The 16,199-nt window shown below is 38.2% G+C and overlaps 1 protein-coding gene across 4 annotated transcripts in view; it reads right to left on the reverse strand.

Moving 5' to 3' along the window:
• SPATS2L (spermatogenesis associated serine rich 2 like) overlaps nt 1-16,199 on the reverse strand; it is a 67,958-nt gene that overhangs the window by 23,321 nt on the left and 28,438 nt on the right. For all 4 annotated transcript variants that reach the window (XM_085552715.1, XM_085552716.1, XM_015868172.2 and 1 more), the window contains exon 3: nt 9,869-9,930. In XM_085552715.1, coding sequence (XP_085408841.1) covers nt 9,869-9,907 — 39 coding nt within the window. In that variant the 5' untranslated portion in view covers nt 9,908-9,930. The remainder of the gene's footprint in view (nt 1-9,868; nt 9,931-16,199) is intronic.

Raw genomic sequence — 16,199 nt, forward strand, 5'->3', positions numbered from 1 at the left:
TTAGTAAGTAGTGCCAAAAGAAAAACATTTGGTTATACAAATAACTAGCAAAACTAACAAAGCCTACCATAGCAGTTGGTAAAAACATGAGAATCAATGTACAAATCAGTATGGTTGCTCCAAATCAGCTGAGCTTCTCTTTTCTGACTATCCAGCACACATTTACTATTAAAAACCTGTTGTACTGCAGAAATTCAACTAGCAGTTTTCTTTGCCCCTTCTCTGCAGGAATACACTCTTGTGTACTTGAATTATCAAATCACAATGTCAGTGTTCTAATTTCTGTTTGAAACACTGGCGGCCTTTTCACAGTACTACACCGAATTATGAAAATATCAACACATGAAGCTATGTCTGTTGCATGTAATAGGGCTACGCTGTATTACATGGTGAGAGTATTCACACAAGCTTGACTTAGCTGTCCAGGTAAATGCTGAAAAAAGAACAATCTAAATAAACTTATTGGCATTATTACCAGTGGAGGTACCAGAAGATGATTCAGACCTATGCTCAGATTTATTACTAAAATGTTACTTTGCTGCTCTACATCAACTTCCATTCTCAGCCACTCTATTTTCTGTATACTAACATAAGTCACAACTTATTTCAAGTTCTGTTAATAGACAATGACTGAAGGTTCTGATTCATGATTCCTGCTGGATTTAGCTTCAGCACAGCAGATGGTAGGTACTTGCTTCAGGTCCATCCACACAGGATCAGGATTTCCAGATAAGTTAATCTAGAAGGTCACTTTCTGACTTCAGCAGACAAATTTAGTGACTCTGCTTTGGTAGAATTGAGTTTGTTCCTGTCTGCCATCCTATCACTTATCTGTCTGCAGCTTCACATTTTGTCCACAATGTTTCAAGTAACAAGTTTAGCCTTGGACAACTCAGGCCAAAACTATATATATATAGTCTCAAAATTAGCAACTGTAGTGTGGTGCAAGAATCAAGTTTCTTGTCTCATTTTCCAAGGAGCCTTCCCAAAGGCCCACTTCTCATGCACCCACTGTTCTTACCCAATGGCTTAGCAAGGTTTGCCTGCAAGCCAGCGTACCAGCCCAACACCTGGCTGCACTGGAAATTCCAGCAAATAAAAACAAAATTGTGTTGGAAGTTGAGACATTCTAGGTGATCAAATGAGCAGCTGGCATTGCCAGGGACTACCTAGAAAAATCTGTCCACTCAAGCTTCTCTCTCCAGTTAATATGTGTCTGAGAGTGGGACAGAGAAAACAAAACAAAAAAAGACAAACAACCAAGCAACTGTGAGTACATCTCTTTATGCACTACAGGCATTCTAGGTGAAAGCCATCTCAAATAGAATGCACTAAGAAAACCCAAGAAAAATGAGTTTTAATCATTCCCTGATTGTGGGCACTGGCATGCTATTATTTATTGATAAAGCTGCAACCATCATGAACTAAGTTGGCTCCATACAAATAAAAGTTGGCAGACTCAAGAGGGCTACAGCAGGCCATAAGCTGCTGTCCACTTAATGTTTGAGTTGGCAGTTGCCAAATATCCCCATCATGTGGACTACATATTCTCACAAAAACCTCCCCTCTCCTTTCACAATCATATGGATCATCTCTCTACCCACTCAGAATTGCTTGAGCTGCCTGTGTTAATTACTTACAGGAAAAATAGTGAAAGGAAATATTTAGTGTACTCCAGCCATTCCCATATGCATGGGAATTTCACATGGCTGCTAGGCCCTTCTTTGCTATGAGAGGTCTGGAAACCTTAAGAAGCATATGGAAACTACAAAATGAGGCCAAGACCACAGGATGGATCAGGCAACCTGCCACACCCTGTGGTTTGGAAATTTTTGATTAATATAAAAATAAAAATTAAAGGCTAATTTGTTCTTGATCTCCTTAGTATTACAACCAGACACTGAAAAGGTATGAACATGTTCTACTTATGGAGATAACCCCCCCTCCCCCCTCCAAAAAAAAAACAACCAAAAACAAAAACAAGACTCTTAGGGAAGAACATTCACTAATACAGAGAAAAGATATGATGCCTGTGACCAGCTCTGTGGACACAGTTCTGTTTTAGCTGGACAAAAAAAAAAAAAAAAAATCAGTTTAGGGGAGCATTTAAATACAGCAGAGCTCTATAGTTTTACTGCCAATAAAAACCAATTGCCTTTGTTGTCTGTTAGAAAAGATATACATTTTTTTTCTCTAAAAAGCAAGAATTTCCGTAAGAAGACTCTTCAGCAAATGAATATCAGACTGTACAGTAAAGCATTCGCATTCTAAACTTTGGAAAATCCAAACCAGAGGTTGATTAACACACTGTCAATTGGCTTCCCTTGTGTATGTACGGATATTCCCTTGATTATTGGTGCTTCTGCTTTTCAGACTTTTGCAGTGACTTATTTGGGACAAAAGAGATGAAAAGCAGAATTTCTAACCTGTAGGATACGCTATTAAGAAAACAATACATACACTGCTCTGTTCTGAAACAATGAAAGCAGATATAAAACCAGAATTACAACAGCAGAAAAATCACAAAAGGTTTTGCTCTGAAATAAAATATTTTGTCTAAAAACTTCTGGGGAATAAAACGAAATAAACTAGCCATGTTTTTTTTCCCTGGAATTTCAAAGTCGGCCAGATGTGCGTGCGTCAGACATTATGTCTCCAACATATGCACTGACTATTTCATCCAGAATAAACTGGAAATGTTGTATGTACGCAGTGAAAAAAGTCAGAAGTTTCTGAGCATCCAAAAATAATGGACAAATGGCAGCAAGCAGCAGATTCTAACCTAACAGCCTACCTGACAGGAAGACAAGGACACACTGAGGAACACAAGGTGATATGACAGCCTTAATCCAGAAATAGGAACCTTACGGTCCCCTTATATTCTATCACTTAATTCTCTTACTCCAGCTTCAAAAATCTGCATAGATTTCTACGTTTGAACTTGAGGTCTGTTTCTACATGCTAAATGTGTCCTATATATTTCTCAAAAGGAACATAGGGATATACAAGAGAACACTGAAGGGAGAGGTCGACAGCCTTCCCGAAAGCATAAGTCTAACATAAATGCACTTACACAGCTGAAGGTCATAAAAGCCCCACAAAATCTACAACAAACAGCAGCTAAGCTGCAAGAACACTTGACAAATACCAGCTGACAAGAAGGATACACAGAGTAGGGCTGAATGTGAGCTGGAGTCATGCAATGCCTGTATGCCAGGTTCCACTGGCTCACCTGCTGGGCCTGCTGATACCCCTGTCCTCTAGCCAGTACAGCTACACACCTTAACTGCTTACAAGATTCCAACTGCTTGAGAAGAGTCTGTCACTCTTCAATCCAGACAGCTGTATATAGCTCATTTTTATTAATGTTTGACAGGTCAGTATCCCAGGGCTGGATATACATCCAATATCTCCCTAAATTTTTAGTAATTAAACATACTAAGAACATGTACCTTTTCAACACAAACTGAAACTGGAATAATTGAATACATTATGACTTCTCACCAATAAAGAAATTCCTTTTAAAAAAACATATTAACCTCACAAAAAAGAAGAGCCAAAGAAGCTCATCCTATCACACAATTAATACTGTATTAATACCTAACAGTCTGCAAGAACAAACTCTGAACATTAAATTTATTTCCCTGTGCATGGGGGAGAACAGATTGCTTTTTCATACTAACTGAAACCTGATCTTAGAATAACATTACCAGACTACATGGAAGTCAACTACTCTTAACAATTTTGAATCATCAGGTCTTTATCCAGTGTGGATTTCCAGAGAATGTGTCATCATTTTGGGTGCTAGACAAGCATTCTGAGACATATATTCTGAATCACAAATAATTGCACAGTTAACATCAGCATTAGCTGAAATGCTGTCACTGGCAATAGTCACAGTCCTGGGCTTTCTCTTCTGTGGTCCTATCAGAAAACTCATTTCCTTCTTGCTTTATTGCTCAGAAGGCTTGTTCAAAATTCTAGTTTACAAAAGCTACTCTGAAGCTACCACAAATCTAAAATACATGGCCCTTATCTTGAAAACTACCACGTATGCTCAAGAGCGTGAAAAGCAGAACCCTTGATTCCTTTTGGTCAGACATGTTTGACTGTTTTTCTGACGGTTACTGCTCAACCACATGAAATTTCACCTAGCATTCATTAGCTTAAAAAAAAAATAAATTCAGTAACAAGTTATTTCTGAGGAGTACGGCACAGAGGAGGGGGGAGACACTGAAATTTTAACTGCTCATGGTATTATCTTACATACCTGAAGTCCTAGTGAACACTTATCTCATGAGAGCTCCCTGACATAGTAGGCTTGAAAAGAAATACAGCTTGCCTCAAAGTTGTGAGAAGTTGCGACAACACATCACCTATTCCGCACCCAGAACTAAGCTGTGTACTTATCCAAGTCCTTTAGATTTTCTGTTAAGTTTCAGATGGTTCCCAGGCAACTGTAGCAACATGTAATCATGCATTGCCTGCTTGCTGCTCTAACCCATCTGCTCCCCTTTGGCATCATCTCAAAGAGGATGTTTTTGGTGAATAAGTAATATATCCGGGGTTCAGAGAATTTGTTTAAATATTTGTGACATAGCGACAAACTGAACTTCTTTGCTGAAAGCTCACGGCTGTTCTGAAGCCCCTGAACACAGCTGCTCCAATCCCTTTGAAGTGAGTCACTATTATGGTCACATACTCATTTTAAATACTTTTACTCACGCTTGGTTACAAACGCTAACCCGTATCCACCTTCACTTGGTATGAACTATTAAGCTCACCAGATTTTCTCTATGCAGGAGCTAAATTCATTTTTCAAGTGCAGTTATCAAAGAACACAGAAATGTTTTCTGATCCCACTTATTTTTCCTGTGTCAGCAGTAGATCTTTATGAGCACATATATGGTGCACATACTCACTGGAGCTGGGGACAGGTAGCAGTGTAAACCCTAGATTACAGTTTGCCTAGATTACAGTTCAGGCTGGGGCTGAGATTACAGTTCTGGCTGGGGCTGACCCAAATCCTGGACGAGGACAAGAGAAGGAGAGCTGTCTATAGTGCTCTGCTGGTTTCTGTAATTCTGCATTAGCAGATACCCTGACAACGTTAAACAGGAAAATGTGTTTTCAGAACAGTTCACGGCAGAAACAGTTAAGGTTTTGAAAAACTACTGCAGGAACATTTTTCATAAATACAGTTAGAATTTTCTGAATTAACAGCTTATTATTTATGAAGGACCCATTCTTCCAGAAGCCTCACTAACTAGATTAGTTCATTGTGACACACTGAGCACTTCTATTTAACTTGCCCTTTGAGCAAAATAACAGCTTTGATCAGGTCTGTAACTATTTGCTACATTCCCTGTTTATCACATTTCAAATCACTTACCCCTGATAAGCACAAAACAAATTCTACTGGATTAATGCAGGAAGTGTGGGCAAATATCTTGGATTTACAGTGTCCTGCACCATCCTCTGCTCTAAATTATAAATAAATGAAATGGAAATTGGATTTGAGAACACACATTTAAAAGAAAAACCTATACATAAAGAGGGTCTGGCTCAGTAAGACCTGTTTCACTTGAATAAAAGGCAGCATTCTTTAGAAATCTAATTCTATAATACTCTTAGCCCAAGTTAAATAGTTCATTCAAATGACAAAAGTTCATTTTAACCAACTTTGCTGGTCTTTGGACTAAGTCCTTTCACATCAACACATGCATATGAAACAGCTGTGAAGGTCAGCCTGAAAGAGACCTACTGAAATCATAGATTGGACTGCTTCTTAGTACAAGAGTTTTAAAATATTATTTATGTTCTTAGCACAACAAATCCTACTATTTCCTTACATGCTGCTGCCCATCAGTTATGAAAACTACAGTTACGGCACTAAAATCCTCCAGAGTATATGAGAATAAGATTTTCTTCTTGCAGCTAATAGAACAAATCTGTTTGTCTGTTCCTACAGCTCTAACATTTGAAATGAAAATAAAATGAAGCAGCAAACTTCTCTGTGAAACTGCAGCAAAACTTCACCTCTAGTAGAATCCCAAGAAAAGTATTTTCATTTGAGTATTTTGCTTATTCCAGTTGACACCAGGTCTCATTCAAAAAAGACAATTGAAAAAAATGGTCCCAACAGCAAGTTCAGAGGTTTGGACAATTCCCAATATTTCATTGAGTCAAAACTATAAGCCACATGTGAGAGGTGAATGGTTGTTCTGGGGAATATGCCTTGAGTTCACTCTCCTCATGCTGGATGAAGACATTCCAGTTGCTGCAGGAAATGACAAGCTGTTCATATTCTTCACTCCAATTGCTTCTTATCTGGAGGCCGTCAATCATTCAGAACCTCAGCACCTTTTCTGGTGGTGTATTTAGTTAATGCTTGAATAATTCCATTAAATTTAGAGAATCATTCTGAATTTACGCCAATGAGTTTGACCAATTTCATCCTTAAATCCACAGAAAGTTTCAAATTGTAAATACATGACCTGAACAATTTATAATTCAGTCTTTTAAAAACCCTTAGCAGAAAAAAGTGCTCATATACATTATTCTAAGGTACAAAAGAAGATAATCAGGAGCAAGAGAGATAAAAGATATCTTATATGGTATAGTAAAGGAAGGACCATGACAGAAGAAATTATTCTGAGATCCTGATGGTAAACTCCTTGCACTAACTACACTGTCACTGTAACCCCAGCTGCTGCAGTTAAAGCACAGGGCTTGTATTATTTCAGAAATTCTGTGGAGCATGTGCATGAAAATATGGTAATTAGAACAACCCTGGCTCCACACATGAGCATCACAGCTGCAGAAGTCTCTGCCAACTATGCAAACACTCATTAGGCTGACATCAGAGGCCAATATTTATGTTACTCTCTTTGGGAAAAAGTGGGGAAAGAGATAAAATAAAATACTTAACCTATTGACTTTATGAACTATTTCAACTGAAACGCTATGAGTAAATTACACAAGTATCAGTACAGTATTAACATTCTTTTAAGACTCAGATTAGGGGTAGGGTTTTATAAAACCTGCAGATGTGAGCATTCTAACTTCAGTCAGTATTACTGGAAATGTCTGCCTCATCCATATGTCTCCTTTAAAGCAGTGGGAGAGTTCTACTTCCTTCAGCAACTAGAGGCTGATCATGGAAAGTACATGGGGAGATACCACTATTTAAAAAAGAAAAACAATCAACCAACTATTATTTGTTACAGAGAAACAGTGACCAACTTACAGAGAAGGCTGAGTTCTACTTTTGCAAAAACAAACAAACAAAAAAGGTTTCAGTCAAGTCCCAGCAGGATCAAAATCTTACATATGCTACCATTTGCAAGCACTGAAGTAGGAAAGAGGAAGGCTTGGGGAGGAATTGCATTCTATCCTGTTCATTTAAACAAGAACTGATTGTATTTGTAGTGATGGTGAAGGAGCTCAGATAAGTAACTGAATATATAAAACTCATTGCTGTTTCCCAAAAACATTCACCAAAAGGATGAATAAAAAGAAACACTGAACTCACTGCTTCCATGCTTTGTAGCACAATTGCTTCATAGCATTATTGCTTTGCCCTGTACGTGTAAGTTATTTAAGTGAGAAAGGGATCTGATTTATGCTCTCTTGCCAGGATACTGTAAATATGTCTGCTCAGAAGTGCATGAGGCCTTTATATTTTAGCAGTTTATGGGCAAATACAATTAAATACAATTCAGAAAGGCATATCTGTTCACCCCTGTGCTTGTATTTATATGGCGCAGCTCTGCAATAACATGAATATGGCTTCAGAAGCTTCTAATACAAAAAGACTCCATGCTGTAAACCAAATTGGATTTGTGGAATGGATGCTTTATGTCCTGCCATGCCAATTTAGCTTTAGAATGAGTCAGAACTGTCGAGGTGAAATGGCAGACCTGACCCTGCTAGTTCTTCAGCAGAAATATATAGATTACGAAGTTCATGCTGTTCAGTAGCTAAGCCTTTACTCAGTAGCTTGTTAGACTGTATTTTTCAGAATAAAACCTAGTAATTTTGCAGTAAGATTTAACTGCTGGTAACCAAGATGTTAAGCTTGGCATGTGGATTTAGTGACATTAAATGATGGTGGGAAATACAGCAATTAAAAGAAAAACTAAGTATGTATTGATTCAATTATCTACCTGATTTAAAATGTATGTGCTCATGAGCATTTAGTTTTAAGATACAACCAAGAGATTTCAGACTTCACACAGCAAATACTATACAGTGCATAAAAGTCCTGCTGCAGTTCTGCATTCTAAAACTAGCAAAAGACAATCAGGCAATCTACAAAATCCCACACTTGTATAACTGACTTAACTAACTGAAGAAATTAAGCTACATAGCAAAGAAAAATATCTTCAATTGATTTGCTGAATTGCATTTTAAGTTTTACAGTGATTTACTCTGGCACTAGAGAATGAGTGCAAAATCCATCACGCTCTCAATATTTAAACCCTGCCTGTTACTAAAGACTAAGGAAGATACACTTCACAAAAATACATGGTAACATGCAAATCCTCAACCACAACAATTCATTCAGCAGCTTGCAACAGATATGAAAGGAAAAGGACTCAAAAGGCAGTGCATAAGGAAAGGGACCATTTCCCATTAGGGAATATGAAAGCAAAAAAGTTCTACAACCTTTTGAAAGCAAAGTGAATAATTAGGGAAAGATGAACACAACAGTATGAACTCATTCCCGCCTGAACTACTTGTATAAATCATCATTTGCTATACTGTTTCTTCGGCAATTCCTTTCCTGGGGCAGTAACAACACTTTGTAACTTTTCTTTTGGAAATCATCGTTAATGTGAAGCTTGAGGAAACTTTGTTTCAGGATCATAGTTGAATAAACTTGGGCTTACGAACAGAATTAGGTTCTGGCCCTTCACATACATCACTCTGCCTTAGAATCTGCCACTGAGAGCCAGTACATGCTTAACAAGCAATTCAAGGAATCCATTAGCTTTTTTCTGAGCTTCCTAAATGTATAGGTCTGTATCTTCCCAAACATCAGACAAAACAAAACCTGATTTTATAAACATTTCAAAACCTTAACTTCTTTTAAAATACAACATTGTGTTATACTTCAACACTCTCCCTACTTCTACTTCTTTCTTCTCCTGTTCTTGATAGATTCCCTTGCTTCCCATCTGCATCAGTGAGGAATATCCCCAGGGCAGATTATTTCTATACAAGCTTCCTGCTGTGAGTTTAAAAAGATTTCCTGACCTATCTGAAAACTAAACAGCAGAGGAAAAAAACTATTCTAGAAGCACGAGGTTCTTTTTAGATGGTTCTGCTGTGTATCTGTGGTGGCTACAGCGACAGTAAGGTTTCTTTGAGAATACATGCCCAGCACTGCAGCACTTCATACACAAGTGGCCTGCAAAGCCACAATCCTAAGTGCTTTAGATCGTTTAATGCTTCTGAAAGGCCACACAAGGCTCTTACAGTAGCCATGTTATGGAGAGGACATACCCACACACAGACAATGCAGTTAGAAGTTCTGCTAAAATATAAAGGCCTCATGCACTTCTGAGCAGACATATTTACAGTATCCTGGCAAGGGAGCATAAATCAGATCCCTTTCTCACTTAAATAACTTTCTTTCCTACTCAAGTAGGAAAGAAATTCTCCTCTTTTCAGGCTCTGTAATTCTAGGAAGTATCCTCATCAGCCAAAATTAATACTCTAATCCTAGCAATACCTGTCTGCATACTTGACTTCATGCTCAGAGTTAATTTAAAGTTCAGTATGGAACAGTCCTTGAAGGAGCAGGGTTGAAATGTGCATGCCACATCATTTTGGTTTGCACTGTAATATTATTTGAACCCACCTTTTCCTTGATATTTACTGGAGAGCTGATTTCTGCCATCTCTCTTCTTATGAGATTACTGTCTGTGAAAAGAAAAAAAAAAAACACAACAAATTAGAGATCCATTTTTAATCCCAACCCAACAAAGGTACACAAATAAAAATTGAATTTAAGTATTGGAGAAATTTGAGAAAACTTACCTTTCCTGCTCAGTCTTGCAAAAACAACCAAAAAACAATAACTAAAACCAGCATCAAACAGCAGACCCCAAACAAGCCCAAATCTCACACTTTCCCTACACTGGTTTTACACACATATTCTAAAAGTGCTTCACAAGTATGAACTGAGATGGGAGGGCTACCATGCTTCTCCCATCCATGTTTATTGGACTCCATTCATTATTACTTGGTATCTTTGAGGTTTAAAGAAGAGGAAAATCTTAGACATCAACATCTGCTCTCCCATTATCTTATTTTTGCCAGAAAATTTTCCTGAAGATCCCATCTTAAAAAGCAGCTAAAAGTGCCACAAGGCAAAAGAGTACAGCACAGTTAATTTTTTTCAGAACTTAATTAAAGGATTTAACCACATGCTTCATTATTAAAGCTAAAAAGGTCTGAATGGTTAAATCTCCAGGTCTGGTCTGAAAATATAGGCACATAATGGAATTTGTACATGATTAAGAAACCCTGTGATATCCTATTTCCAGTTACTCAGCCACATAACAGAGATTACACCACATGATGAAGAATTAACAAAGAAGGGAGTCTACTTGCCTAATCCTGCTTCAATCAAAACCAATTCCCTTGGATTTCAATAAGAGAAACTTGAATTTACGCACTTTTAACTTGAGTCACACATGAAGAATCAAAGAAAAGACTACGTCAATGATATAAAGGTGGCTTAGTTGCTAAATTTAGCTCTTTTGCACACTGATAAGAAAAAACTGTCATACATAAATGGAGAACGAAATCTTATTTCTTTCCAATGTACTAAGCTGAAACATTTTTACCATTTGAGTCCTCTCCTGCTATGTAGACTGATAATATTTCCAACAATTCTTCTAAATCTCTTAATGCACTTAAAAAAACACCTCCTTTAACTCCAGCTTTGGCACACAGCACTCTGGAGGCGATCAAACTGCAAATGTTTCTATTATAAAAACTTCCAACATGATATAAGTACCTATATTTACTTCTCTATGCACATGTTTTTTAATTGAAAGTATGATGTTCAAGGAAGCACATTTTCAAACGTAACAAGACTTTGTGGTAAACAGGAAAAAGACAGCAGGAAGAAGAAAAGGGAATAGATGTTTGAGTTTCAGTTTGAAGAGTAGACACCACAGAAAGGGTGCCAGAGAAAAAAAAAACAAACAAAAAAGTAACCTTTATTGAAGAGTCATGAAAAAAAGCCTGAAACCAGTAAGGTTCCTCCTGCCATCTGTGTCATGAATCCATTTTATCTGTCTATACAAAGCACATACCTTTCATCTGACTTTATTCAGTGGCACAACCAGTTTGCAAAGGAAGAGCTCAAGAGTCACTGCATATCTGGTAAGATTTCTTCCTAGAAACTGGGTCACTAATGCCTTAGCATCCACTGAATAAAGCATTTCAGATTAGAATAACCCCACACTTCACTGTTGTTGTTTTGTATCAAGAATCAAAGAACTTGAATTAGTTTCTTTGTGAAGCCCATCCAATGACAGCAGAATTACAAAACGTCAGGAGAAAGCAGGTAGGAAGACTACATGGAATATAAGCTTGGGACAACTCAATTTCCAATATTTAACACGTTAACTTAATGCAATCTATAGTCCCTATAACATTTTGGGCTTGAGCACCTCTCCTATGAAAAAAGGTTGAGGGAAGAGGGCTTGTTTAGCCTGGAGAAGGGAAGGCTCCAGGGAGACCTCATTGTGTCCTTCCAGTACTTGAAAGGAGCATATAAACAGAAGGGGTAACAGCTGTTTACATGGGTTAATAGTGATAGGACAAGGGGGAATGGTTTTTAACTGAGTCAGGGGAGGTTTAGGATGGACATTAGGAGTAAGTTTCTCACTCAGAGGGTGGTGACACACAGGAACAGGTTGCCCAAGGGGATTGTGGATACCTCATCCCCAGAGGTGTTCAAGGCCAGGCTGGATGTCGCTCTGGGCAACCTGGTCTCACAGGTGATGACCGTGCCCATGGCAGGGGGGTTAAAACTAGATGATCATCACCTTAAATCTTCAACTTCTACTTTTCCAGCATATTGTTCCAATTTTGAACCAAAACTGTACATTGTAGAACTACATCTTGTATGGAGCAAATTAATCTGCTACATTACTTAGTGAAAAATCCAAACCTGTCAGTTCACATTAGTTCAAACACAGAAGCAAAATAATGCATCCAATTTAAATTAAATGTGCTGATTAAACCATGCAGGAGCAGCACTTAGCCAAATCTAATCTTTGTAGCAATGCTCCATCCCACTTTAAAACAAGTCACACAACAATTTGCCCGAGTTGACTTGCTGCTCCTTTGCTAGGTCCCCGGGTATTACTACAATCGTTTTCCACTGATGAATCTGATGCTGGTTCAGCTGACTTACAATTGCAGGCTGTATCAGAACTGGGCAAGCCACACAAAATACACCCTCAAAAAACAGGTGTGTTTCTTTCCCTCTCCTTGCCCCCCACCAACCCTCCACAGGATCATGAACTAAGAAAGCACTGGCTTTTGTAAAGACAGTCATTCCTCTAAAGTTCAGACTTTTCATTAACAAGCATATTATGACTGTCAAGATGAAGATGCTAAAATTGAGCTGGAGCTATTTTCCATTCACCCTCTCCAAGGGCAGATATTGAAATAACCTGCATCAAACGCTTGTTCCTTTATATAACTCACAGCCCAGCACTACTAGTTACATAACATTCAAACTATGCATTGAAATATCAGTATAGCACTGATTTTTAAAAATATCTTCTCCCACTATATTTGATAGTTAATTGGCTTTCTCATTACAACAAATCAATTCATTCAATTGACTTCTTCCCTCTTTTTTTAAATCCCATATTGAAAAGTTGCTGCATTTCTAAATCCTATGAGGAAAGATTACAGCACATGAATAATTTCATGCACAAAAACGGTCCCAATTAAATTTTAAAGCTTTTGCTTTAAAAAGCTTTTGCTTGGATCTAAATTTGAACAGCTCCATTCTGATCTGTAATACTTCAGAGAAGCTTCTTCATGACTGAACGGTGCAACATCAGAATATGGCTCACAATTGCATTCTAAAGCTACTGCAGTGCTATGCATGTCAATACAGGCACAAAAACATGGCTGCAGAAAAATCTGTTACAAAAGATTTTCTGTAGTGCCTAAATTTGTGCATAAGCATATTATGTATAAAACATACTGTATAAAGGGTTCTTAAATGCTTTGTCTTGCTCTGCATCTCTTGCTCATATTTGTGTTCTTGAAAAATTAATGTCACATCAAAGTTTTCATAACAAAGGAATGACAAAAGAAATTCTAGAGAATTCTGTTCTTAAACAGGTTGTTAATTTCTGATTGCAATTTCCAGATGTGTTTCCTAGAATAGGAGATGGCTCTCAATTGCATGTTACATCCTGACCTCAAATACTGATGGAAATGCATTATTTTTATACCTGTTACATACTTGCAAAGGAGATGGCACACCTTACCTTGTAAACTGAAGTGTTTCAATACAGCAAGAGAAAAATACAGTTGTGGCACTTCAAGGGAATGCTGCAGAGCAGATTAGATTAAGTCTGCCAGAACGTATTTCTCTGCTCTACGAAATGAATCAATTGCTCCTCTCAGGTTAAACTATGGTTAAACTGAACCATGGCTAGCTGAAATGCTGCACATGTTCTGTTCTCCTGACTTTACTGCAAGCAACAACATCCAGCAGGGCAGGCAGTCAGGCATGGCCGTTAACCACTGCAGCACAAGAAGCCTGAGCTCACCTGCCATAGCCCGCTGGGCACATGGCTGCTTGCCCAGCCTTTATAGACATTCTTTTTCTGCCCTCAAGCAGCTCAGAAGTCCAACTGTTGCTTTGTTCAGCCTCCAAAGAACACCTGACATCTTTCAGCCAACTCTACCTCCTGGGATCTGTCACTCACAAAGCCAGGTAGGCCTTGGAGTGAAGCTGCCAAACTCCTTCTGTGAAACGTCCTGCATAAGTGGGGTTGCCTGCCATTCAAGCACCAGAGAATCGGGAAATGAGTCTGTGCCCTGCCCTGCTGCATAATCCCACAATTACACCTGCTGCATTTAAACTTCAGATTTACAAACAACACCAGAAAAAGCAAAAATATGCTCTTCTCTCCTCCAACAAAACCAAACAAAAGGAATCAAATTCCCACTAATACACAGAAGGGAAAATGAGCTTCAGGAAGCGTCAGTGTTGCCAGACAGATAACATTTGTCAAAACACCCCAGTAGCAAGCTCTACAGAACAGAGTGTGACAGCTGTTCCACTGCTTCCAACACTGCAGACATAACTTATCTTCAGCAATAAGGAAGAGAAATCCCCCCATAAAATGTCAAGAAATAAGCTAGTTTGAGAAGGTTTTCCCATCTTGACATTTACAGATGAGCAAAGTCCTCTACACCACTAAAATATGTCCTTACCTGCCCACTGCAAGTGTTCCCTATTGTAGTGCTACCCTCTACACAACAGGAACCCCAGGTATTAACAGCCTGACTCTTCTCCACTCTTTTCAAACCTCTACCTGTTTTTGCAGCCACCTGCTGCACACTGTGCCAACCCAGACCTTCCCTTCATTATGCTAATTTCCTACAACCACCTCGTGACTAACATTTCCCAAGTTCAAAACAGCAATGTGAAAATGCCTTTATCAGTTTTCTTCCCGAACTGCCTTCCTCTCCCCTTCACTAGTCAGACAACTCCACAACTACATACCCTTTGAGTCACAGTACAGCAACATAAAGCAGGAGACAGCCTCACTGCTGATAAACTTATCAGCCCTACCAAACATTACTATGCATAATCACTGAGAAAGCTTTCACATTAACACAGAAACTGGAATTTATGAACATATTTAAGAGACAAAATCGTGAAGTCTGTCAATGCTAGAATGTAGATTTCATTATTTTTTTTTTTTAACTAAAGGATCATTTACTCATTTCCAAGTAGTTCAGTTAAAACACTCCAGATCCAAAAAGCTGATGTATAAAGCACAGGTAGAACAAAGCAATCACAATTTCAGAACTTAAAGAAAAAAAAAGTAATTTCAATTTTATCTAATGAGATTGTAGCAGCCTGTGTTTGCTTTCATCTTCTGCATACCTACTTCTGCTACAAAATTACACTTCTTTTTTAATTGTGATCTCTATCTATCCCATATGTGCTACATTACACTGGCTTGTCTGCAGAATTCCCCATGATCTGGGTAAAGACAAATCTAACACAGTCAGAAATACACGGCCTTCTTTCTTCATTGTCTGACTTCATTACATAGGTGCTACTCCAGAATGGCAGATGAGTGCTGGGATAAGCACACCTTTCTCATGCATTTTTAAGTTAAGGGAAGACTAGCAAAAGTGAAAGGAAATACAATGCTAAAACTCAAGTACTTGAGAAAGGAATTAGTCTATTTTTTTCACTTGGACTATTTAAATAGTAGAAGATAAACTCTCTCACCACATCCAAGGTCAAACATGAGTGCACACATGACTGTCGGTAACAAAACCTCAGTGCCCTTAGTTGTGCCAAAACTACAAGAACCACAATTGAGATTTCAGTACTTGCTTCCATTACCTTGAAACTAGCAACAGGTATAATTTTCTGTTTTCTATAGTCCAGTTTCTGAAGATAAACAGATTGGTTAAAAATATATATATACATACACACACACATATATATCTCAAGAACACCTAGATTAACAAGCACACTCCCAGCAGCTTTTAGCTTTCTGTGACGTTCAAAGTGAAGATATGTAGAAAAAAGAACGAAGTATAATTAACACAGAGCTGATATTTTTCTAGTACTGTTTTCAGCCTTCCTAAAGGCTTAACCCAGAAACAGACTCCACATTCATTTTGCATTTCTTGTTTTACAGTAGTTTAGCTACTTCAGGCTGTTTAAGTGTTTGGGTAAATTCATTATCTGAGGACTTCAGTATCTCATCCTTTAAACTTAGATACATGAGTGCACAGACACTACAGAGGTTGTGTTTATTTCAACTACAGAGTGCAGCAGATCTCCCTTCTGCTCAGCTAAGGCAGCCCGATAATGGATGGTAACCACACTGCCTGAAATCCACTGGCTGCAGAGCTGTAAACAGGATGCAGGAAATCAGATTCTTCACTGATTC

This window comes from Coturnix japonica, chromosome 7, assembly GCF_054131305.1.
Source record: "Coturnix japonica strain WE chromosome 7, WE-NBRP24, whole genome shotgun sequence".
NCBI lineage: Eukaryota > Metazoa > Chordata > Aves > Galliformes > Phasianidae > Coturnix > Coturnix japonica.